General features: G+C 38.2%; 3 protein-coding genes, 1 long non-coding RNA gene and 1 pseudogene across 5 annotated transcripts; 2 read left to right on the forward strand and 3 right to left on the reverse strand.

The window, feature by feature from the left end:
• Window positions 1-654: 654 nt before the first annotated feature.
• LOC148732447 (uncharacterized) lies at window positions 655-2,412 on the reverse strand. Its single transcript, XM_088756678.1, has one exon. It carries the CDS (start codon window positions 2,344-2,346, stop codon window positions 1,279-1,281), a length of 1,068 nt encoding a protein of 355 aa, XP_088612804.1. The 5' UTR covers window positions 2,347-2,412; the 3' UTR covers window positions 655-1,278.
• A 3,036-nt stretch (window positions 2,413-5,448) lies between these two features.
• Window positions 5,449-7,254, forward strand: LOC111319606 (uncharacterized). Its single transcript, XM_088756679.1, has one exon. The coding sequence runs from the start codon at window positions 5,552-5,554 to the stop codon at window positions 6,617-6,619; it is 1,068 nt and encodes a 355-aa protein (XP_088612805.1). The 5' UTR covers window positions 5,449-5,551; the 3' UTR covers window positions 6,620-7,254.
• Window positions 7,255-14,796: 7,542 nt separating this feature from the next.
• LOC111340706 (uncharacterized) lies at window positions 14,797-16,304 on the reverse strand (annotated as a pseudogene). Its single transcript, XR_002695780.2, has 2 exons — window positions 16,074-16,304; window positions 14,797-15,807 (listed from the first exon to the last, which is right to left on the reverse strand). The product of XR_002695780.2 is annotated as an uncharacterized LOC111340706 (transcript).
• Window positions 16,305-16,370: 66 nt separating this feature from the next.
• LOC148732448 (uncharacterized) lies at window positions 16,371-16,816 on the forward strand. The gene is made up of 2 exons (XR_015999893.1): window positions 16,371-16,535; window positions 16,696-16,816. It is a non-coding gene; the product is annotated as an uncharacterized LOC148732448 (long non-coding RNA).
• Window positions 16,817-17,067: 251 nt separating this feature from the next.
• Window positions 17,068-20,435, reverse strand: LOC148732449 (titin-like). The gene is made up of 5 exons (XM_088756662.1): window positions 19,859-20,435; window positions 18,816-19,121; window positions 18,410-18,700; window positions 17,935-18,097; window positions 17,068-17,549 (listed from the first exon to the last, which is right to left on the reverse strand). Exons 1-5 carry the CDS (start codon window positions 20,274-20,276, stop codon window positions 17,303-17,305), a joined length of 1,425 nt encoding a protein of 474 aa, XP_088612788.1. The 5' UTR covers window positions 20,277-20,435; the 3' UTR covers window positions 17,068-17,302.
• Between the last annotated feature and the right edge of the window lie 5,544 nt (window positions 20,436-25,979).

A 25,979-nucleotide genomic window follows, 5' to 3' on the forward strand; every position in this document is an offset into this window, starting at 1 on the left:
TTCGTAGTTTGACTAGCCAATCAGAGCGCGCCTTCAACGCTATCCACTGTTTTAGTATATACTAAATACCAATATACAGAAGTGAACAATCAGAGATCAGTCTCTCTTCCTATTAAATTTGGTGTTCCTCAAGGATCCTTGCTTGGCCTAAGATTGTATACCGTTTATACTAATATTAATGACCTTCCTGATCAAGTAGAAGATGACTCAATTCGATTTGATGTATGACGACGACACCACAATTTACTCAATTGGTCCAAATATTGAACAAGTTATTTTGTTTTCTAAATGGCCTAATGGCACAGATATCCAAGTGGAGCTCTTCAAACAGTTTGACAATCCACCCTTCCAAAACCAAAGCTATGATAACGAAAAAGCTGCAGTTCATTGGTCCTTTGCAGCCTTTATATTTTGACCATATGTTTTCGTATGTTATTCGTATGTATTCGTACATGTTATTCGTATGTTTTCAGCGAGACTGTTTTATAATAAATGCAATTGAATATGTAATGGAATTTTAAACATTTTTCCCTATTTACCAACAAGGAAAAAATTGAAATGGGCCACGAAGACGAAGCCACATTTTGATGCTACAAACAAGTTTTGCGTTCGCATTTCTCCACTCTCGCCAAGAATCACCTCAGTCATTAAAACTTTTAGTTTGTGTTACATTTTTAATCACACCGCAGGCTTTTTTACATTCAGTTAAAGCTAAGAAAGCAGACATCTGCGCGTTTTTTTGTCTACTTAGGGCATGTTTACATTTCCAGTTACAACTTTTTCTTCAGTTGATTGTATCCAAGTCCCACTCAAAACACGCTTATTTTCACTCAAAAGAAACTCACTTAGTAAACATTCAGACCTTGGTACACTTGTCTCACACTTAAATGCACTTTGATATCTGTTTAGGCAGGTGATGTATATTCACAGTACTGGTAATCTTTCCAATATTCAAGTAAAGCATGTCTTCATCAAAGAGTAAATAAAACACTCAAAAACAAACAAACAAAAAAAAACACTCATGTATACCCAAAAAATTGATCGACTTTAGCTAACAGATTAAATTTGACTTCTTGCATCTTTAAAGCAGTATTGGTTGCTTCTAAATAAAGCGTAGTATATACTAGACAATGAGTAAGTGAAAGTGATAAGAAATTTCCAAAAAGTCACGCAGAGTTAATTCTAGCACTCACGGTTCTTATAAAGGTTCCTTTGTGTCACACCATTCGAAACTCTCTTAGGACAGGTGCCGATTCAGCCCGACCTGCCATATGGTGGCTAATGTAAATAGTAATCTGATGGCTCCTCAGGTGGTGTTTTATCGTAAGTGATCGCAGTATCACGGCTGAAGAGATTCTTGTTCTTTCCAAACCCCAGTTGAAACTGCCAAACGTACAGCTTGGTATTTGGGGGGATTTTTAGCCTAAAGGTTTCGTCTTCTTCAGTGCTGTCACTCCATTTGAACTGCTCAGTGTTGACATTTTTTCCACCATACTTTTCTTTGAGGCTGAGCTGAACTTTACAGAGGGCCTTAATCAATTCTGAGAGTTGGGCTTCGATCCCTACTTCTTCGCTTATTCCCATCTCGATAGACCATTCGAACTCGATGGTGGACATGGTGCTCCTGTCAAATCCAACGGTTTTCTTGATGGTTTTTTCCCATTGAACGGCAATATTGGAGTCGTTTTGCAGACGTTTAATATCTTTCCAGAACCCAAGCACTTTTCCATGGGTGTGCGCTATGCCACCAGGGATAAACTTGAGCACTGACTCGCGAACGCTGAAGCTGGCCTCATCCTTGTTCAAATTCATGTTGGTGCTTTTGTGATAGGTTACACCCCATTTTCCAGCCTGTTTCAAACAGTAGACATAGTCATTGGTACCCCAGAAGTAGATGCCATCTTGGAACGCTTGGTTGATTTTATATTCCACAGGGTCTTCATCTTTGTTCATGTTACTCACTCGTCGGTAGGTGCCTTTGTGGGCAAACACGATGTAATATTTACCAAAGGCAGAGTAGTAGCCGCTTCCTCCGCGACAGTTGCGATGGAGAGAGTAAACCACAGCGTCGTCGTCGCTACTCAGGTCAGTGACTCTGCGATACTCATTTCCTTTGATGATGTAGAAGTAGGAATCAGTGGCCAAGTAGTAATCACCCCATCGACAGGCCTCACTTAGACGGCGAATCTTGATATCTTTTCCAGCGTGGATATCTTCGCACTTCATATAGACACCCACATCAGAACGGATAATGTAGAGGCTGTGTTCAGTACCACAAAAATCTATTCCCCTAGCCTCAGGTGCACTCTTCGGCACGATCTCCGGATAATCTGACGTGGCAGACATACCTTTCACTCAGTGTTTGCAGCTGAAATACTCTTTCTTCTAGAGTATCTGCGAATAAAGCAAACCAAAGCGAAAACAGCGAGCTTTTATGGCCACAGAATTTGATTGTGGCTTGATCTTTAGTGGAAGGAGGGGCTATGAAACAAAACGTTTTCAAAACTGGGGCTTTCATTGTCTTTATTATTTTGCTCGAAGGGAAGTCATTGCGGTTAGAATTACATCCTCAAACCACCAACGCACATTTACAAATGTGACTTTTTTTCATTGTTCGATTGTTGACCAAATTTTCCTTTTTCTTTTCTGGACGTTTCCGAGAAGGAAATTCGCAGCGTTTCTATGCTTTGAAGGTAGTCTAACCGGGTAGACTTCTTGGACTGTGAAAGTTTTGGAAGATTCCATAAAATTGAGACTTGTGCTACATAAGAATGTGCCACTGAATTGAATGCGAAATTTGTCTCTCTGTAATGTAAATGAAATAGTTTATCTGTGAAAGAAACACATTCGTACAACAGAGGGAAACAATGTTATCCTACATAACTTCTTCCTGAAACAGTAACTCAGGAACTGAGCTTCACAGCAGGTTCTTATACCTCTGACCTTTAATAGGTTTTTATTTCATATTTGCGGAATCGGTCTTAAGTAAGTATTTTGCATCGCGACAAGTGGGCCATTTGGCAACAGGAAGCTAAATTTCTAGAAGAAATGTTTTGGTTTTCGGAATGACTAGAGCGGAACGCAATTTGGGTCTTAGAATATGCTTTCCGAAAGAGAGGGATGATTATTCCGCGCAATGATACATAACACTTCTTTGGGCACGATTTTCCCGCAAGACAGGGTTGTTTTGCAGTATAGTAACTTTTTATGATAATTTCAAACGTTTGTTTCAAGTTACGTGCAAGGGTGAAACTGACTGACTCATGATTTTTACATATTTTCCGCAACTGGGTTGTTTCATTATCGCTTGAAATCACTTCACTCAGAAATCTGTGTTTGGAATTTAGAACGATTTAATGACATAAAACATGCTCTTATTGCCGTGTCAACAAAATAACCGTGAAATATAACCAACAAGAAAAAAATTGTCTTTTTTATGTTCACTTGATATCACATCTATTGATTGGTAGCTGTCTATTTCGGTCAGAAAGTGCTTTGAAAGTCGGCATATGAAATCATTCCTGATAACTGAAATAGTCTCGCACATTGCAATAATTTTATTTTGCAGGTAGTTTCTTCAAAACAGAATTCAAATGATTAACAAGAGAAACGCGAGTCATACAAAATGTTGCAAGCTTATAACCCCCCAGAAAAGATGTCACGTACTGCAGAACAACTCAAACAGTCAGAAAATTAAACCATAAGGCTCGGTCAGACTCAAGTAACAAGTGAATCCTAAACGAGAGTGAAACAACCCAGGGCGGAAAAATTGCCAGTTAAGGTCTAAACTCATTTAGTCCACTCTAAATACATAATTATAAAGGTTTATTGCATTGAATTACACGATAAATTTTTATTGGCATCGAGGCCCGCTCAAACGCAAGCTACATTTCAACGCAACATCTTGCAACGTTGTGGTCGATTGTTCGATATTGTTGCGAGATTGCAACGCAGTGCTACATTTCTACGCAAAATCTTGCAGCACCGTTGTCGATTATTGGATCGTGTTGTGGATTGTTGTGAAGGAGCTTGCCAAACGCGTGCAACATCTTACAACATCCAAAAATGTTGCAACAAAAATGTGACCATTTTCAAACTTGATCCAATACCATCCAAAATGTTGCAACACCTTGCTACAGGGTGGCCAAACGTGTGCAACACAACACAACACTTCTTACGTGAGTTTTACCGAGCCTTATGGTTTAATTTTCTGACTGTTTGAGTTGTTCCGCAGTACGTGACATCTTTTCTGGGGGGTTATAAGCTTGTAACATTTTGTATTACTCTCGTTTCTCTTGTTAATCATCTGAAATCTGTTTTGAAGAAACTACCTGCAAAAGAAATTATTGCAGTGTGCGAGACTATTTCAGTTATCAGGAATGATTTCACATGCCGACTTTCAAAGCACTTTTTGACCGAAATAGACAGCTACCAATCAATAGATGTGATATCAAGTGAACATAAAAAAGACAATTTTTTTCTTGTTGGTTATATTTCACGGTTATTTTGTTGACACGGCAATAAGAGCATGTTTTATGTCATTAAATCGTTCTAAATTCCAAACACAGATTTCTGAGTGTAGTGATTTCAAGCGATAATGAAACAACCCAGTTGCGGAAAATATGTAAAAATCATGAGTCAGTCAGTTTCACCCTTGCACGTAACTTGAAACAAACGTTTGAAATTATCATAAAAAGTTACTATACTGCAAAACAGCCCTGTCTTGCAGGAAAATCGTGCCCAAAGAAGTGTTATGTATCATTGCGCGGAATAATCATCCCTCTCTTTCGGAAAGCATATTCTAAGACCCAAATTGCGTTCCGCTCTAGTCATTCCGAAAACCAAAACATTTCTTCTAGAAATTTAGCTTCCTGTTGCCAAATGGCCCACTTGTCGCGATGCAAAATACTTACTTAAGACCGATTCCGCAAATATGAAATAAAAACCTATTAAAGGTCAGAGGTATAAGAACCTGCTGTGAAGCTCAGTTCCTGAGTTACTGTTTCAGGAAGAAGTTATGTAGGATAACATTGTTTCCCTCTGTTGTACGAATGTGTTTCTTTCACAGATAAACTATTTCATTTACATTACAGAGAGACAAATTTCGCATTCAATTCAGTGGCACATTCTTATGTAGCACAAGTCTCAATTTTATGGAATCTTCCAAAACTTTCACAGTCCAAGAAGTCTACCCGGTTAGACTACCTTCAAAGCATAGAAACGCTGCGAATTTCCTTCTCGGAAACGTCCAGAAAAGAAAAAGGAAAATTTGGTCAACAATCGAACAATGAAAAAAAGTCACATTTGTAAATGTGCGTTGGTGGTTTGAGGATGTAATTCTAACCGCAATGACTTCCCTTCGAGCAAAATAATAAAGACAATGAAAGCCCCAGTTTTGAAAACGTTTTGTTTCATAGCCCCTCCTTCCACTAAAGATCAAGCCATAATCAAATTCTGTGGCCATAAAAGCTGCTCTTTTCGCTTTGGTTTGCTTTATTCGCAGATACTCTAGAAGAAAGAGTATTTCAGCTGCAAACACTGAGTGAAAGGTATGTCTGCCACGTCAGATTATCCGGAGATCGTGCCGAAGAGTGCACCTGAGGCTAGGGGAATAGATTTTTGTGGTACTGAACACAGCCTCTACATTATCCGTTCTGATGTGGGTGTCTATATGAAGTGCGAAGATATCCACGCTGGAAAAGATATCAAGATTCACCGTCTAAGTGAGGCCTGTCGATGGGGTGATTACTACTTGGCCACTGATTCCTACTTCTACATCATCAAAGGAAATGAGTATCGCAGAGTCACTGACCTGAGTAGCGACGACGACGCTGTGGTTTACTCTCTCCATCGCAACTGTCGCGGAGGAAGCGGCTACTACTCTGCCTTTGGTAAATATTACATCGTTTTTGCCAACAAAGGCACCTACCGACGAGTGAGTAACATGAACAAAGATGAAGACCCTGTGGAATATAAAATCAACCAAGCGTTCCAAGATGGCATCTACTTCTGGGGTACCAATGACTATGTCTACTGTTTGAAACAGGCTGGAAAATGGGGTGTAACCTATCACAAAAGCACCAACATGAATTTGAACAAGGATGAGGCCAGCTTCAGCGTTCGCGAGTCAGTGCTCAAGTTTATCCCTGGTGGCATAGCGCACACCCATGGAAAAGTGCTTGGGTTCTGGAAAGATATTAAACGTCTGCAAAACGACTCCAATATTGCCGTTCAATGGGAAAAAACCATCAAGAAAACCGTTGGATTTGACAGGAGCACCATGTCCACCATCGAGTTCGAATGGTCTATCGAGATGGGAATAAGCGAAGAAGTAGGGATCGAAGCCCAACTCTCAGAATTGATTAAGGCCCTCTGTAAAGTTCAGTTCAGCCTCAAAGAAAAGTATGGTGGAAAGAATGTCAACACTGAGCAGTTCAAATGGAGTGACAGCACTGAAGAAGACGAAACCTTTAGGCTAAAAATCCCCCCAAATACCAAGCTGTACGTTTGGCAGTTTCAACTGGGGTTTGGAAAGAACAAGAATCTCTTCAGCCGTGATACTGCGATCACTTACGATAAAACACCACCTGAGGAGCCATCAGATTACTATTTACATTAGCCACCATATGGCAGGTCGGGCTGAATCGGCACCTGTCCTAAGAGTGTTTTGAATGGTGTGACACAATAATAATAAGAACCGTGAGTGCTAGAATTAACTCTGCGTGACTTTTTAGAAATATCTTATCACTTTCACTTACTCATTGTCTAGTATATACTACGCTTTATTTAGAAGCAACCAATACTGCTTTAAAGATGCAAGAAATCAAATTTAATCTGTTAGCTAAAGTCGATCGATTTTTTGGGTGTACATGAGTGTTTTTTTGTTTATTTGTTTGTTTTTGAGTGTCTTATTTACTCTTTAATCAAGAGATGCTTTAATTGAATATTGGAAAGATTACCAGTACTGTGAATATACATCACCTGTCTAAACAGATATCAAAGTGCATTTAAGTGTGAAACAAGTGCACCAAGGTCTGAATTTTTACTAAGTGAGTTTCTCTTGAGTGAAAATAAGTGTGTTTTGAGTGGGACTTGGATACAATCAACTGAAGAAAAAGTTGTAACTGGCAATATAAACATGCCCTAAGTAGACAAAAAATCGCGCAGATGTCTGCTTTCCTAACTTTAACTGAATGTAAAAAAGCCTGCGGAGTGATTAAAAATGTAACACAAACTAAAAGTTTTAATGACTGAGGTGATTCTGGGCGAAAGTGGAGAAATGTGAACTCAAAACTTTTGTTTGTAGCATCACAATGTGGCTTCGTCTTCGTGGACCATTTCAATTTTTTCCTTGTTTTTAAATGGGGAAAAATGTTTAAAATTCCATTGCATATTCAACTGCATTTATCATAAAACAGTCTAGCTGAAGGGAACTTTATGTACCACTGCTATGAATAATCATCTCTTTCTTCTCGTGCGGCATATTCTATAAATCGAGCTTTGTGATGCTGGAATCACTGCGAAAAAAAACTGAACATTTTCCTTTGGAAATTTCGCTTTTTTTGCCTGTCCTCCTTCCAAAATGGAGGGGTTTTTTACTTTAGACATTGTCTTTACCGGAGATATTTTCCCTAAATATTTTTGTTTTTTTTTTCGGTAAGTTTTGTGGTCTGATTACTTGATACACGATTCTTGATTCAGATGCAAATCACGCCCAACCAAACGATCACATTTGGCAGTTGCACTTTGACCAGACTGAGAGGAATCTCTTCGGCCCTTAAATCATGCTCACACAAGATGTAGAACCGCCTGAGTAACCATCACTTTGTTTTATACAACATTCATGCATAGTGGAGCTCAGTGAATTGATGCCTGTCTATGTGTTTTGTTTAGTGTGCAACAGGTGAACTCTAGTCAAAACCGTGATTGCTAGAGTTTACTTTACCAAGACATCAGTATAATTTGAATTTTCGTATGTTTTCATTAACTCTTTAGCTAGAATACACTACGCTTGTCTGAGAAGTTACCAATACTTCAAATTACTGCTTTTAAGTTTGAGAGAAGTGAACTTTAATCACAACACGATTGACATAAGAGGAGTCTGGAAATTTCTTTGTAACTTCATATACTCGTTTTTCAGTCAGAATACGCTGCACTTGTTTCAAAGTTAAGAAACTGCTTTTGAAGTGTGAGACAAGTCAACTGTAGTCTAATGTTCTAATAAGATAGATTTACTTTTTTTTGCCAGTCGGTGGCGTTCTAATACAATATAAGCATTAGTGTTTCAGCTCGACGAACCAGCTTTCGGACGCGTTTTCATATCGTTAATTCACGGTAAACAACACTAGGGAGTGATCGCAAATAAATCACTAACAGTTCTGATTAAAAATAAGTACTTTGGAGCGAAATTGATACAACCAAGTGTGGAAAGAAATAAAGCCTTCTTTATATCTGATCATTTGGATTAAGATCCGCTCATAAATTGTGATGTTTCATTTGATGAAACAAACGGAAGCAAAATATGTGTAATATGTGTCATATGCTAATGTTTGGAGTAAATAAACAGGTACAATTCAGTAAATTTGATATCATTATATCAGAGGCAACTCTTTCCTGTTAGTGATATTTCATGGTCGTATTGGTAATAAGGTCACCAAGTCCCTAAGTCTCATCATTTTCTCTTACATGGGCTACAGATAGTGAGGAGTTATTTATCAAGTATATCACGTACGCATAAACAGTTTTATGACTAAGGTGATCCTAAACGAGAGTGAATCAGCCCAGAGCGGAAAGATTGTAAAGGTCAAAACTCAGTAAGTCCACTCTAAATACATAATTATAAAGTTTTATCGCATTGGACCACACGATAAATTTTTATTGACATTGAGGCCCGGCCAAGCGCACGCTCCGTTTCAACGCAATATCTTGCAATATTGTGCTCGATTGTTAGATATTGTTGCGAGATTACAACGAAATACTACATTTCTACGCAACATCTAGCAGCGTCGTTGTGAAGGAGCTGGCCAAACGCCTGCAACATCTTGCAACATCCAAAAATGTTGCAACAAAAATGTGACCATTTTCAAACCTGATTCAATACCATCCAAAATGTTGCAACACCTTACTACAGGGTGGCCAAACGTGTGCAACACAGCCCAATACTTGTTACGTGAGTTTGACCGAGCCTTATGGTTTAATTTGCTGACTGTTTGAGTTGTTCCGCAGTACGTGACATCGTTTCTGGGGGTTTATAAGCTTGCAACATTTTGTATGACTCTCGTTTCTCTTGCTAATCATCTGAAATCTGTTTTGAAGAAACTACCTGCAAAAACAAATTATTGCAGTGTGCGATACTATTTCAGTTATCAGGAATGATTTTACATGCCGACATTCAATGCACTTTTTGATCTAAATAGACAGCTACCAATCAATAGATGTGATATCAAGTGAACATAGAAAAGACAATTTTTTCCTTGTTGGTTATATTCCATGGTTATTTTGTTGACAGGGCTATAAGAGGATGTTTTATGTTATTAAATCATTCTAAATGATGTTGAAGAATAATCAGAGTATCACAAACACATATTCCTGAGTGTAGTGATTTCAAGTGATAATGAAACAACCCAGTTGCGGAAAATATGTAAAGGTCATAAATCAGTCAGTTTCACCCTTGCACGTAACTTGAAACAAACGTTTGAAATTATCATAAAAAGTTACTATACTGCAAAACAACTCTGTCTTTCAGGAAAATCGTACCCAAAGAAGTGTTATGTATCATTGCACGGAATAATCATCCCTCTCTTTCGGAAAGCATATTCTAAGACCCAAATTGCGTTCCGCTCTAATCATTCCGAAAACAAAAAAATTTCTTCTAGAAATTTAGCTTCCTGTTGCCAAATGGCCTACTTGTCGTGATGGAAAATGCTTACTTAAGACTGATCACATAAATATGAAATAAAACCTATTAAAGGTCAAAGGTATAAGAACTTGCTGTGAAGCTCAGTTCCTGAGTTACTGTTTCAGGAAGAAGTTATATAGGATAACATTGTTTCCTTCTGTTGTACGAATGTGTTTCTTTCACAGATAAACTATTTCCATTTACATTACAGAGACAAATTTCGCATTCAATTCATCAGTGGCACATTCTTATGTAGCACAAGTCTCATTTTAAGGAATCTTGCAAAACTTTCAAGTCCAAGAAATCTACTCGGTTAGACTACCTTCAAAGCATAGAAACGCTGCAAATTTCCCTTCCCGGAAGCGTCCAGAAAAGAAAAAGGAAAATTTGGTCAACAATCGAACGATGAAATGAAGTCACATTTGTGAAAGTTCGTTGCTGCATTGCAGATGCCACTCTAACCGGAACGACTTCCCTTCAAGAAAAAGAATAACGACAGTGAAAATCATAGTTTTGAACGTTTTTTCGTTTTATTGCTCCTCATTCCACTAAAGATCAAGCCATGATCAAATTCCGTGTCCATGAAAGCTCGCTCTTTTCGCTTTGCTTTGCTTGTTTTGCAGATATTCATGAAGAAAGAGTATCCGTTCAGCTGCAAACATTGAGTGAAAGGTACGTCGGCCGCTTCAGATTATCCGGAGATCGTACCGAAGTGCGAAAATATCCACGTGTGGTGATTAGGACCGTTTAATTGCTAAAACAACGTTTGTGAACACCTAATCTCGTTCTTGAAATGTGAATTAGCAATACTTTTAGAAATTTCAATGAAAGATTTTGAAACATAACCGTCACATATATTAGTGGAATTTGAGGTCGAAAACACAATAAATAAACCTACTCCGATACACCTACTCCGTACCCCTTTTACGAACGAAAACAGAAACAACCCCTAAAAAAGATCTGCAAACTGCTATCAACGAAGGACTGTTCGGCATTCTTACAACAAATTTACGCGTTTTATGGTGTAATATTTTTGAAACAGCTTTGTACGAGTGAAAAACATTCCTTGAAGCATAGTTAGTAGAGGGGACTGGTTAGGAAGGTCGGTGAACTTCAAAAGAGGAGGTTATTGTTCGATTTTTTAGAAATCACGTGACCAATACCGTGCACAGCACAGGATTCAACTGAGATGTGGCGCCGGTTGTCACTTGAGTACGGTACGCTGTCTTGTGTTCTTTTCGGTGTTATTATGATAAAAAAAAGAAAAAACAGTTGTAAATCGTAATAAAGCTACTCTAGATTAAGTTTAAAATGCCTGGCGATAATTGTTCCGTGGTTGGCTGTGGATCGTGCAGGCGATCGAAAGGTATAGGCATTTGGAAACTTCCCGCTCCGAGGAACGAAGTATACAAAAAGTGGAGAGCAGATTGGCTGAATGAACTCACAAAATCAAGAGAAGTAGACAAAGATTTCCAGAAACAAATTGACAGCGATAGAGTCTTTACATGCGAGAAGCATTTCGCTCTTGATGATATAGAAATTGGTAAGTATTCAGACTAAAGCTTGTGTGTGTATGGTGCTTACCAGTATGGAATGTAGGATTTTTGTGCGCGGCACAGCACAACCGAAGGTGTATGTGTAGTTAGTAGTTAGTAGAGGGGATTATAAACATCAGATGTGTGTTTATAACTTGGAACTGACGATGTTTACTTTTGTGTTCCGTGATGGCAACACATGTCTTGTACTAACCAAAGCTCTTCCGCCTTTCTTACTGATAGATAAATTATTTAACTTTGCTTTTAGTCGTGTCTTCAAAGATGACCAAGAAAAGACCGAAGTTTGGTTCTCTACCGACTCTAAATATGCCCCAAAAAAGCCACCAAAAGGAAAAGCTAGCGCCACGAAGACTGCTATCGATCGTGAAGGACTTGCCTGAAACCAAAAGAAAGAATGCTTGTTATAGTAACTTTGTAGAACTTTGCAAACGAGTTCATCCTTTGAAAACCCTCAGTGACTGGTCAGTTCAAGAGTTAAATGACAGAATATTGCTGAGAAAGATAAAAAACACCTTTTTGTTGCCAGAAGTTGAAATCATGATAGATGACAGTTTGGGATACACAATTTCAATTTTTGGATGGCTCATACCTGAAGACCATGAACTGTATTCTAGATATTTAAGATCAGTCAGTAATATCACAGTTTCTGACCTTGTGAAAGATGTTGAAAGCCACTCCATATGTCCTGGAGTAATTCCACATGAACTATCCAATGCTGTAATACCCCACATCATCCCGAAATCTGTCGATCCACTATTCGACGATAGTTCATTTCCACACCAGCAGTATTGGAGAATGAGAGGATGTGAAATTTTAACAGAGGATGAGGGCCAGCAGTGTGCTGGTTGCTATGGATATTCACATGAGTCTCGGCTAAAAGAAAGGGCCAAGCAGAACAAACTAGCTAAGCCAGCGCATCTCAATACCCCAGTCTCTAAGACATCTCCAGAACGATTAAAACTGACTTTGCAGATGCAAAGATTGAAATGTGCAACCCTTGAAAAGAAACTTCAAGAAATGAAACTTGAAATCGAGAAATCAAGTGTTGAGATTGATCATGAACTCAGTAAAGACATGACTGATATACTTGGTCAGGCAGAGATCACACCATTCATGAGCCTATTTTGGCAACAACAAAAGAAACTCCACAACAGCACATCAACTGGTGTAAGATATCACCCAATGATAATTCGTTATTGTTTGTCATTGGCAGCCAAATCACCATCTTGCTACGAGGAAATAAGAAAAAGTGGGATACTAGTACTGCCAAGCCAAAGAACACTGCGGGATTATAGAAACTTTATTAGACCCAAAAGGGGCTTTCATGAGAATGTGATTGAAGAACTGAAAGCATTAACAGACAAGTACTTTGATGTGCAACGATATGTTGTCTTGCTATTTGACGAAATGAAAATCATGTCAAATCTTGTTTTTGATAAGGTCACAGGCGAATTGATTGGATATGTGGATCTTGGTGACCCTGATGTCAACTTTGGAGCTCTGGAAAAACTTGATGAGGTTGCAACTCATGCTCTTGCTTTCCTCATCAGAGGTGTTTGTACAGAGTTGAAGTTCTGCTTGGCCCACTTTTCTACCAATGGAGCTACTTCTGCCCAGATAATGCCATTGTTCTGGGAGGCTGTTGCTATTTTGGAGTTAACCTGTAACCTCTGGGTTATTGCTTCTACTTCAGATGGAGCCACACCAAATAGAAGATTCTACCGAATGCATAAGAGTCTTGATGGAAATGCTGACAAGGATGTGTGCTATCGCACAATCAATTTGTTTGCACCACAGAGGTTTATATACTTCTTCTCAGATGCCCCTCATCTTGTAAAGACCACAAGAAACTGTCTGTATCATTCTGGATCTGGTACTTGTACCAGGTATGAGTTTACAAAACAATTTCAAGATAAAAAGCAAAAGGAATTTTACTGTGCAGGTGGAGAGCTGTTGGCCTTTGCTGTCCCAGTAACAATAGGGGCAGCAGTTACGTCCAACAGCCAATAGAATGGTTATGATCAGGGCCCAGTTGTTCAAAGGCCGATTAGCTCTAACCCAGGGTTAAATTTTAATCCAGGTTTCTAAATTTCTCTAATCAAAAGCCATTTTGGGATAATTTAAATTGCCAAATGGGCAATCTTATATCCGTAACTGTTATTGGGACAGCAAAGGACAGCAGCTGTCCATCTACACACAAGAAATCCCATCTGCTTATTATCTTGCATTTATGTATGTTTTACATTTTGCTGTTAATAACTCCTTATATGATATTGTAAGTTGGCAATGATTTGCTGCATACATATTAATGTTGACTGATTATTGTTTCCAGGTATATGTGGAATGATGGTCACTACTTATTATGGCAGCACATCACCCAAATACTTTATCAAGATGCAGAGAATGGCTTGAAGTTGCTTCCTAGAATTACATATGAACATGTTAAGCTGAATTCGTACTCCAGCATGCGTGTCAGCCTGGCAGCTCAAGTGCTAAGTGCATCAATGGCAGCTGTTTTAAGATCATTTGGCCCTCCTGGTACAGCAGGTACAGCGAAGCTTTGTGAAATGTTTGACTCTTTCTTTGATTGCTTAAATGTACGCAGTAAAATTGAACATCAGAGGAAGAGAAAACCTTTCCTTGCTCCTTACACATCCACTGATGATCCAAGATTCCCTTGGCTTGAAGATGAGTTCCTTGGATATCTTAAGCAGTGGAAAGAATGCACACTCAACCGACCTGGGAATTTCACAGCCAATGCCAGAAATAGAATGTTTATATCTTGGCAGACATACGAGGGTCTACAGATTACATCCTATTCAGTTGTGGAAGCAACCAAGTTTCTTCTTAATGAGGGTGTTGAATATGTCTTAACTGAAAGATTCTGTCAAGATCCCATAGAAGAATATTTTGGCAGTCAAAGAAAACATGGAAGAAGATGTGACAATCCAGACATCAGAATGTTTGGGTACAATGACAACAACATTCGAATACAGCGATCTATATCATGCCAGTCTGGCAATACCAGGGGAAGGAAAGACAAAAGCAAGGCATGGGTCAATGTGACTGATGACCCTCTTCCCAAAAGAAAAAAACAGTGAGATTTTTAGAGAGTGATTGTCATATGACTGTGAAAAAATAGGCAAACTATTTGATACTCTGTAGAAAAAATAAGCCCATTTTTTTCTTTTATCTTTGAATTTCAACTTTTACAAACTGATTGGTCTATTTTCTCATGCCTATAATATTATGGAAATCACACTGTCTAAATGCATTGATTCTGATTTAAAGCCACAGCTACAGGAGTACTTCTCAGATCGAAACAAAGAGTAAACACACAAGTAGTACTGAACCTGTTCTTTACTTAATAGATAAAGATTTTGTCTTTCTTATCATGTTTCTAATGTTCTTTTCGTGCATTTTTGCACCAAAGAGTTTATAGTTTCTAACTGAAATTTTTTTTGATCCACGTATAAGGCCCCCCCCCCCCCCCCCGAGCTTATAAGCCCTGAGCTTATAGGCAGAGAAATATGGTATGTATGTTGAAGTTGTCCTAAATAATAAATGATAATTACTAAAAGCAATTCAGTCTAATTTTGCCTTAGTTCCTGTGGAGGGTCTAATGATGTCTTTGCGAAGTGCTTTTGATTTCAGCTGTTTTAGTTTTATCTTGTGTTTCTGTATTATGTCCTTTGCAAAAGGAAATGAGCAAACTTTTACTTCTGTTTCATAGCAGAAGGGTCTTCTAATTTCCCAGCCTTAAGTACAGACATGCTTGCTCAGTTTCTAATAATTTCTTTACAATTGCATGCTTGTTGTAAAGCTTGTGGAGTACAGAACCTCCAATGTACTGTAGTCCGGCTTTTTCTTTATCGGACAGTTTAGTCAATGAAACACACGTATGACTTGCAAGTAATTTCTCTTCAGCACTATGTGCAAGCATGCTGTCAGCAACCTTAGTTGAAAGTAGGGTAGCAGCATTCCTTGATAATCCTTCAATATGCTTCGCAGAATGCAAAGCAATATTTGATTAAAAAGCAGCATAAAATCTCTCAACGTTTCCAGAGTTGACTAAACGGTTATATAAGTTCTGAATTTCAAAGAATTCTGATGTTATGTTGCAGTTGTAGGACTTGATTCTTTTTTCAGCTGTGGGTACATTTTGCAGTCGCACAATTTTAATTTGGCTTTCTCGACAATCCTTGAATAAGTTTCGACTGTTAAATAGCTCTGTCGTTTCCCTTGGTCTTCCTTTTCGATAACTTTGTGCTTTACAGTTATGTGGCGTTTCAGTCCACTCTTGCTCTTGCATTTCTTGTGGCAATGTTGACATACAATGCTTTCGAGTTGAACCTGTCATCGGTGCAAACAAAAAGTTCGCGTTGATAGCGTTTAGTTAAGAGTTAGCTTTCATTTATAAAAATAAGGATACAATCCAAGCACAATCAACAAAGTGGTCAATAATAATAAAATTGCTGATTAAGATAAGTATTTCGCACTTAGTTCGCAATAAAAAGACGGTTTCAAGCTTGAGCACAAATCAGAATTGATCGAGTGACGGGTGATCTTTTCCTTGCTTACGCTAAAACATTTAATTTTGAGCAGATTTAAACTCTTACTTCATCGGCAGCTTCTTCAAAGTGTTAATCGATTTCTTCTTTATCTAAAATTTCTAAGACAGCGTCGAAATCGTCTCCAAACAAAAATAAATCGATCATGTCAGCCATGTTTATCTTGATGTGTGCACGGTACTGGTCACGTGATGGTACGGTTCAACCTCAAAAGCGAAACAATAGGCCGGCCCTTTGAAGTTAGCCGGCTTTCCAAACCAGTCCCCTCTACTAACTATGCTTGAAGCGAGAATAGTCTTAATACGTCACGCTCCGCTTCTTCCACACTCCTCAGCGGAGTGTGCTTTTCCTGTAACTATTTGCGCGCCCACCTCTCCTCAGTCAGACCAGAAAACGCTGCTTTAAGATCTAATGTGTAAATATCCAGCAGCCCCAAATTCAAAAGTTGCGAATCCACTACGCGTCGGTGTGCACAGCGTAATTAAGCTTCGCATCAGCACCGAAGTCAAGGTAGGTTAAATTCACGCGAAGATTTGGCTCGATTGTTGAATTGACGAGCATTTGCTCTCTGCGGGTCAAAGGACTAAAATAAAATAAATATGTGTTTCATGTGTGTGTGTGTGTGTGTGTGAATTGTGGTCATTCTTTCTTCTCTTTCATTCATTTTCAGGCGTAAGATAACCTTAAGTGAGCAATTTCATCAGCAGTATATGAGAACCAACCCTTGTCAGACGTTTATTTAGATAACTGAATATTTGTGATGATTTATGCTGAATGAAGCATGAAAAGAAGTCTCTTTCCTTTTGGTTCCCTGAGGGTTGATGAGAGTCAAAGTAACTTGGTAAGTCTTTTCTGGATTACGCGGGCCATTTTATCATTTGTCTTAATATTCGTGCCTTTCCGAATGAACAATACCTTCTATTTGAAGACAATCTTTTTAAAACTCGATATGTAACTGCATTCTTTTCGGATGATTCTGACTCGTTCACTACGAATACTTTGACATAAAATTCTTTGTTTTTAACGTATTTATTTGTGTATCCAACGTGCTAGGGCACTCTATGGCTTGCTGAGCTGAGTGAAATACATAAATTGATTTAATTCAACAAACGGTTTGAAACAAGTAAAGCCGTCATTGAGATCGATTCTCGTACCCTTTTCGAAAATAGGCCGGGTGGCTTATTGGAAGCAATTATGTGCAGATCAAGAAACTTGCCTGAAAAGTGAAAAATAACAGCTGCCCTAATTGGACCCACAATGACAGTGGACAGACTCGTTCAGCTCCAAACAGAACAATCATAACTGAGATTCTTACCTAAAGGTGTTTTGATAGCGACAACCTTGCCTTCAATGACATCCACTCTTTCCTCTTTGGGTTTGAAAAAAACCTCGACGCCTGCAATTTTTGTCATTACACCTTTGTGGACTTTTCCGTATGCACCGCGACCTATCTCTTCCATAAATGTCACTCGCTGTGGTGGGGTCTCCAGGTGTAGAAGGTGGACAATTTTATACTTTGCTGATCTAAGGAATATTTAGAAAGATGTTTTTTTTCGTCTAATCTCGAGCGTGGGACTAAGAGAAAATTCTGAGTTCCCATGAGGAGTCGAACCTCAGACCTTCGGATTCCACGCTCCCATTCTTGTGACTAGGCGAAAAAAACATCTTTTTATATTGATACACAGGACCTCAGAAATAATTGATCTACAGAAACCGATCTCTTCAGTAAAATTTACCAAAGCGAAAGTTTATAATTCATTCCGCTGAAGAGGCCCTTAAAATTTAAAGAACCTTGTAATCAATAGATTCACAGTCACTACAAATTGTTAATGTGGCATATAGAATTCTATTGGGATTGCCAGTCTTGTTCAATACTGTTTCATAATAAAATGTTGTGAAAAATCCTCACCTTCTGCTCGTAGCCTCTACTTTCTTTTTCCTCCGTCTTACGATGAGGATCGTTAAGGACACAAGTAGTATAAATATAACACAGATAGTAATGATACCAGCCGTGACTGCGTTGGAGTCGTCGGTACCACTGCCACTGCTGTCGTTTGTGATCGGTGTGTTGCCTAACAGGAATGTTTGATATGTTGTGTTCACATTTTGCATTCAAAAATAACCTACCTTGTCATAACACACGGCCGCGTAAAAGTGAAAGAAAGGAAAAAGACAATTTTCTCGCATTTATTCTTTCAAAGTCATGGATACGTCCTCGAGGTAGGAGAGGAAAAAATACATTAAATGCACAAAACTGTGTCGGGTCGTAATAAAGGGCCGAAAAAGAGTAAACGAGAAGAGCAAAATCTTTTTCTTTCATTAACTTTGTGAGAGGTTTCAAGTGTTTTTGAAGTGAAAGAGAGAGCAAAACCGAGTTGAAATACCTGAAGTTGTTATGTTATGAAGAGGTGACATTTTGCTTTCTCCTGCAGAATTAGACGCAGTCAATGCTAGCTGGTATTGCTGACCACACTTGAGCGAAATTATGCTGTAAGATCGTCTGATGTCAGTGATAGGTTTTCCGTGCCACGCGCTAGACGAGTCTTGAATCTCTCTGTAGTGAACTGTGTACTTCTCTAATGGGCAGCCATTGTCCTCTGGGGAATTCCAAGAAATGTTCACTTTGCAGTCTTCCAGAATTGTGGTTGAACTGTGTTGAATAGGCGATGGTGAATCTGTAAAAGGAAGTAACATGTATTACCTTTATCCCAGAATAATCCTTTTAGTATATACTAGACCTTACGCTTTTTTGACCAATGAGAAGTACGCCGAGTGATTTTATTTTCTTACCTTGTCCAGTTAGTACCTTCCAATGATCGCCGGCATCTCGTGGCGCTTCTTCGGTGACATTTATAAGATTTTCTGACAACCTGGCATTAACAGCCACATCATACTCTTTGAAACATTCCAGCTCAAGATCATATTGATCTACACCCTTGGGTACGTTTACGCGGAAATTCCAATCCTTCGAGTTTACTTCTTTGTAATATACAGTGTAGTTTACTGGAGGACACTGTCCTTCAAAGGTTCTCATCCATCTGACCTTGACATGTCTCCCCGTGACATTGACGGTTTTCTGTGTCATCAGTGGATCACCTAAGAGAGAACATTCATTGCTGGATTTCTTTCGTTCGGTATTATGAAATTTGTGAGCAGGTGTATGGAAAGGGCGAAGCCAATCAGTAAAAACACTTAAATTAAACATTTGCTTGACTCGATCTTACAATCTAAACCCTTTCTTACTCAATGAAGAAATTGAATTTAAAAAGGGAACCTTTAGTTTCTTTTCGTTTAGTGTTTTAAGCAGACATAAAATTTGGAGTGTTAGATTTTCTGGCTTGTGGAAATCTGATTTATAGCAAGAATGAAAACCGACAACAGGAAATTAAATGAATCCGAAATACAACGATAGAAGGCGAGTGTTCTCGACTTCTGCCATCCCTCCACAACCTATGCATCAATTGAATTTGTTTGCCCCAGCTGGAAAACACAGTCCATTAAGTTTTCCAGTGGTGGATCCTTCGTTGGCCTGTCTCGTTCTTGTAGAAGCTGTGATAGCACAGGGGTAAGTAGGCATGAACTTTATTTTCACAAGTAATTTTTTTACTTCGTCGAGAAGGAGGTGTGCTCGTAGTGTAAGAGGCGAGAGCTTGCCTCCCACCACTGAAGTGAAATGAAAACCCGAAACTTGGCTGCACACCCAAACAAAAAAAAACAATCAAAACTCAAAATCCCATATTTTACCTGGAAGAAAGTTTTTTTAAGTTTCGATCCCCGTTGAAGTGCTTAGTTACCTAATTATTTATGAATTCAGTTATTTGTTAAAAAGTCACCTCTGAAGATACTCCTAATGGTATCCCGTGAGAGCGCGGTTCCAATCACAAAGAGATCCATTACTGATCCTTGGAACTGGTAGAATTTCTCAAAACTGGGGTGTCCACCTAAGTAAGCTGTTCCACTCTCAGATGATCTTTTATTTTCCGCCAAAACATCCGACATTTTCCCGTCAATTTCTTGGCCATTCACATACAGAGTTATATTATCACCATCCCAAGTCGCAGCTGCATGGATCCAGCAATGCAGACGAATTCTCTCATGCGCTGTTTTCATTCTCCAAAGATTTTTACCTGATACTCTGTTTTTCAAAGACGGCTTACCGTGAATGATTGTAAACATATACTTTTGCAGTGCCCAATCTACCAAAATGATTTCAGTTTCTGTGCTGTACCTTTTCAATTTGATCCAGCACATTATCGTATATGATTCTCTTTCGTTGATGTCTGTTTTGAGCCAAATCTCAACATAAGACGCGCTTGCATCTTCTACCTGCCCAAATGTCAGCGCGTTGCTTCCATCACACCTCCCTTCTTCACGGATCACAGCGCCATAACTACAAGATACATCAAGGTAAATATTACATCTAAATTTTGTTCTAAAATTCTCTCATTTTCCCAAGTGAAACCATAAGGAAAAAGGTTATCAATGTTTAATGCTCAAGGTTTGGTATTTTATGGTAATGAAATGAAGCTTATATTTCACCGACCTTATGTTGAGCTCTGCACCGTTTAATTTCCAGTACATAAGAACATCGAAGTCTGCAAAATAACAAATATTACCGTAATAAGTACGATTCTGGAAAAAATGTATTTGTTCTCTTATGACTTATTGTGGAGCTACACTGAAACTTCAACGATATAGAAGACAAGTGAAAAAAAAAATTAAACACCTTTTTCCCTATGCTCTCTCGGGTCTGGTGTATCCAAGGTTGACTTTTCTGAACCTTCCCCAACATAAAAAGCAGTCTAAAAACATAATAAAATAGGAACTAAAGATTTAAACCAGTGTATTTTTAAATGTAAGAAATGGTACTGCGAGATGGCATATGTAGGAAAGGGCATTACCTTAACTTGGTATTTGCTGCCTTGCTCTCGGATATAATCATCCGTTCGTTTTTGATTGACTCTTAATCGTGTGTGGACAATTATCTGTAGATTATCAGATGGAATCGTCTCGTGTTCTTTTTTGATCAACTCTTAATCGTGTGTGGAAAATTACCTTTAAATTGTAATATACTACCCTAATCGGTCCTGTAAGGACAGCAGACAAACTTGTTCAGCTCTAAATTTACTTCCCTCTATGCCTGATGATTTTTCAAAATTATCAAGCAGATAAAATATTAGAATTAATAGAGACTTGGTCGCTAGCTATCTTTCGCGCTTCGGTACTTCTTCGGTTTTTCATTTTTATGAGTTTTTTTTTGCCACATTCTTACAGTTCTGATCGGCCTTTGTGAGTACCTTGGTTTTGTTCTTACGAGACAATCGAAAAGCACTACGTAACCCATCTATAAATATTTTCAACCATTTTTGGACAAAGGCGATGCCAAGAAGTATAAAATGTTCCTTCAAACAAGAATTCATGATGTGTAAGGTGTAACTCACCCCAAAAAACAAATTTCCGGCTATAATCAGTTGTACATTGATGTCCATGACTTTAAAATGTCCTTTGTTTTCGAATTCCTTGTGCCACCTGCAAACACTTGGATAAAAAAGAAGAAAGAAGCAACTTAAACCATAGACTTCTCTACAAGCAAATTGTTAAGTGACAGTATCACCATAAACACACAGCTTTTTTTCTTGTTAATGACACATGTTTTAAAAGTTTTCAATAATGTATGAATCCTTTTAAGGTTGCTCAGTCAATCTGTTTTCACAAGGAACCTTTGAAAGGCATCAGGACGTTTTAATGCATTATTACCGGAACTGTTTCAGAGCCTTAAAACGTCTTTTTATAACTCCTCAATTGTATAATGGTGCAGTTTGATGAAGATTTCTTTCAAATCCAAACGTAATGTTTGTCGGCAAGTTTTTATCGGTGCATTTGCCGGGTTTCAGTATCAACAATGAAACATTCACAATAAGACCTCGCGTCAGGTATGACAAACTTATTATCATGAGCGTCGTACCGTCAACTTTAAAGTATGTGATCTATAAAATACAAAATAAATGCCTTAAGATCCCACGACTAAAAAGCGCTAGAGCTAAACACCACTTTCTTCCAGGAATTGAAGATCTAGGCAAGCTGTTCTATACTTCATACTTTTCTTTTGAGTTTCAAGAATCATTCGTTAATCTTTCATCGACATTTGATCCTTATTTGTATTTATGCATAGATTAATCAAGCTCGTCAGAAGAAAGCTCAAATAGATTTATGAAGAACAGTATACAGATGGTCTAGTCGGCAACAGGCAGCTGAAATAGACAGTTATACGACTTCCGATCAAAAAGTCTTTAATTTCATCTTCTTGAATTTTTCTACGCTTCTGGTTGAAATTTCTTTAATGCTGACCAATAAATTAAACATACGAGCTTTTCCTTTACTTCGAGAATCTATTTTGTGTACCAGCTCAAGACGCTTTATTTTCTTTTAACAAAATTGGTATCGTTCATGATCATTGGACAATAGCTTTTTAATTAGAATATTTGCATATACAAATTCCTTGTAACAAGCAATTAAAATAGAGCTCCTTTTAATAAATTTCACAATTTGAGTAAAGGATGTCAGTTTTATGAATCGCAAAACCAAATTCGTCTTCTAATACAAATAAGCTAGTTAACAGATGGATGTACTACAACATCAAAATTTCAAATTTAGGAAATTTAAAAGTTAAGATAAAACGAGCACCATATGATGCCGTCGAATAATATCTTTTTCCACTATTCAAGTTTTCACTTGTTGATGGTAGATATGTCAGCTATAGTCCGGCCTACGCTAGAGTTTTACTTCTTTAAACCTAATGAATAAAAACTCCTGTTGCGAAGTTAACCTTTTAGTTTTATATTTTAGGGTCCTCAAGGTGTTGTTAGCAAATTCTTATAGGAAAGAAGAAAAAACAGAGTCCAGTCGTCTGTTCCACGCCAATCATCTTTTTTTTTTTAATATTTTAGGTACAAAAAATATTGGGAATATTCATGTTCTTATCTATTATTATTATTTTTTTTAAGTAAAGAAGTAGCTGCTGTGACAGATGTTACATGGAACACGCCCGCAAACATTTCTTACTTCCCTCTATTATCTCGTAAATATTAGGTTTAAAATGAACTAAAAGGGTTGGCGAAACGATGGAAGAAGCCAGACAGGACTTCAATATGTTTCTCTTTCTGAGTTAAAATAAACACCAATAAAAATATAGTGTGTAATTCAAGTTGCCTTTGGAAACTGTACTGAGTATGCTAAGCTGTTGCTTGAAAGATCTATTTAAAAGGAATGTTTTAAATACCTTCTAAAGAAACCAAACGAAACGTCATCTGGTCGAGCAATGACAGAAGATATTCATACTTGGTGCATAGGCAGTAAGTGATAGCGACATGCTGTATTCTTTGTCATTTTCGTCCACATATTAAGTTTTAAGTGAGCAGTCTCCTCTATGTTATTGAGCAAGACTGAGAGAGGACTGAAACGGCGTGTGGGGCATTACCGCTGAACAAATTATTCGGCCGAATATCCACCCATTGCAATTTTCTTTATTGTATATTCATCGATTCGACATGTGTGGGCAATTTAAAGGATGCATGTATATTTATTTGTTAAGAAGATTTGGTTCGGGAAAAATTGTCCTTCTTGATCTCGACAGAGATAAAAGATCAACGAGGTACAGTAGGTCTTTTTAATTTAATGTCCATCTTGTAAAAATATTGAAGGGGCGAAATCCGGCCGATTTGAAATAAATCTGCGGCGAACCCTCCAAGTAGCAGTCTTCTCCTTAGTAAGGGATCATCAACCTCGTTCCAGGGCCTTTTCCCCACCCCACCCCCAACTAAGGGAAAAGGCCCTAGGAACGAGATGGGGGGGATTATTGGCTAAGGCGCGGGTAATATTGGAAACAAGAGGGACAGCCATTCATCATCTTGGTAAGAGTTTAAATTAATAGATAAAAGGTGCGTCGTTGATTCTACTCGATTGGGATCGACTTAGCAACATGAAGAGATATGTTTACACAGAAGCTAACTTCAGAGGGTTTCTATCACGTGGACTGAAATGTAAGAATTTCTCATATCTTTCTCAACAAGATTATTTTTCAGACTGTCCACATTCCACAAGGTTTTAGATCTAGCAGCTAGAATTAAATAACATCGCTAAGATATGCGATTTTTTTATTCATATGCAAATCACACCCCCACCGAACGATCACGTTTGGCAGTATCAACTGCGCTTTGACCAGAAGAGGAATCTCTTCAACCCTCAACTCCTCAATATCAACAGCCCATGCCAGAGAAAATGATGAGACTTAGGACTTGGTGGCCTTATTACCAATACGACTGTGAAATATCACTAACAGGGAAGAATTGCCTTTGATATAATGATATCAAATTTATTGAATTGCACCTGTTTGTTTACTCCAAACATTGGCATGTGTCACATATCACACATATTTTGCTACCGTTTGTTTCATCAAATAGAACATCAAAATACTTATCAGACAGAGTCAAATAAATGGAGGCATATTTATGAGCGGATATTAATCCAACTGACCAAATAAAAAGAAGGCTTTATTTCTTTCCACACTTGGTTGTATCAATTTCCCTCCGAAGTACTTTTTGTAATCAGAACTGCTAGTGATACATTTGCGATCACTCGTAAGTGTTCATTACAGTGAGTGAACGATAATAGAACGGGTTGGTTCGTCGAGCTGAAACACTAATGTTTATCATTGTATTCGAACGCCACCGACAAGGAAAAAAAAGTAAATCTAACTTATTTTAGAACATCAGGCATATTTACCATATTTCACAAAAGCTCATGTTTGAATCAGTTCCCTGATATTTGGAAACAAGCTAAAGTAATTCCAGTTCACAAGAAGGGCTCCTTCTCCGAGGTTTCAAACTACAGACCAATTTCTCTACTCAGCATTCCTGGAAAGCTCCTTGAAATCCAGATCTGTCCTATTATTGATAGTCATCTACAAGATTGTGGCCTTTTATCCATCAAGCTCGAAGCAGCTGGTATCTCTGGGCCATTACATCAGGGGTTAATGAGCTACTTACTGGATAGTTAACAACTATTCACCAAAGTGGAGGTGGTTAGTGGTGGATATTTACCGAGCCGCGAAGCGGCGAGGTAAATATCGACCGCTAACCACCGACACTGAGGTGAATAGTTATTTTAGTATATACTAAAACAGTGAGATAATATACACCATCGTCGTTAATTTGAGTGATTTCCTCGTTTGTCACGGATGCAAACCGGGACGCCATTTTTTTCCGAGTTGCTCGGAGGTAAAAAGCAAAGGATATTCGTAGTTTGACTAGCCAATCAGAGCGCGCCTTCAACGCTATCCACTGTTTTAGTATATACTAAATACCAATATACAGAAGTGAACAATCAGAGATCAGTCTCTCTTCCTATTAAATTTGGTGTTCCTCAAGGATCCTTGCTTGGCCTAAGATTGTATACCGTTTATACTAATATTAATGACCTTCCTGATCAAGTAGAAGATGACTCCATTCGATTTGATGTATGACGACGACACCACAATTTACTCAATTGGTCCAAATATTGAACAAGTTATTTTGTTTTCTAAATGGCCTAATGGCACAGATATCCAAGTGGAGCTCTTCAAACAGATTGACAATCCACCCTTCCAAAACCAAAGCTATGATAACGAAAAAGCTGCAGTTCATTGGTCCTTTGCAGCCTTTATATTTTGACCATATGTTTTCGTATGTTATTCGTATGTATTCGTACATGTTATTCGTATGTTTTCAGCGAGACCGTTTTATAATAAATGCAATTGAATATGAAATGGAATTTTAAACATTTTTCCCTATTTACCAACAAGGACAAAATTGAAATGGTCCACGAAGACGAAGCCACATTTTGATGCTACAAACAAGTTTTGCGTTCACATTTCTCCACTTTCGCCCAGAATCACCTCATTCATTAAAACTTTTAGTT

Source organism: Stylophora pistillata, chromosome 4 (assembly GCF_964205215.1).
Source record: "Stylophora pistillata chromosome 4, jaStyPist1.2, whole genome shotgun sequence".
NCBI classification, from domain to species: Eukaryota; Metazoa; Cnidaria; class Anthozoa; order Scleractinia; family Pocilloporidae; genus Stylophora; species Stylophora pistillata.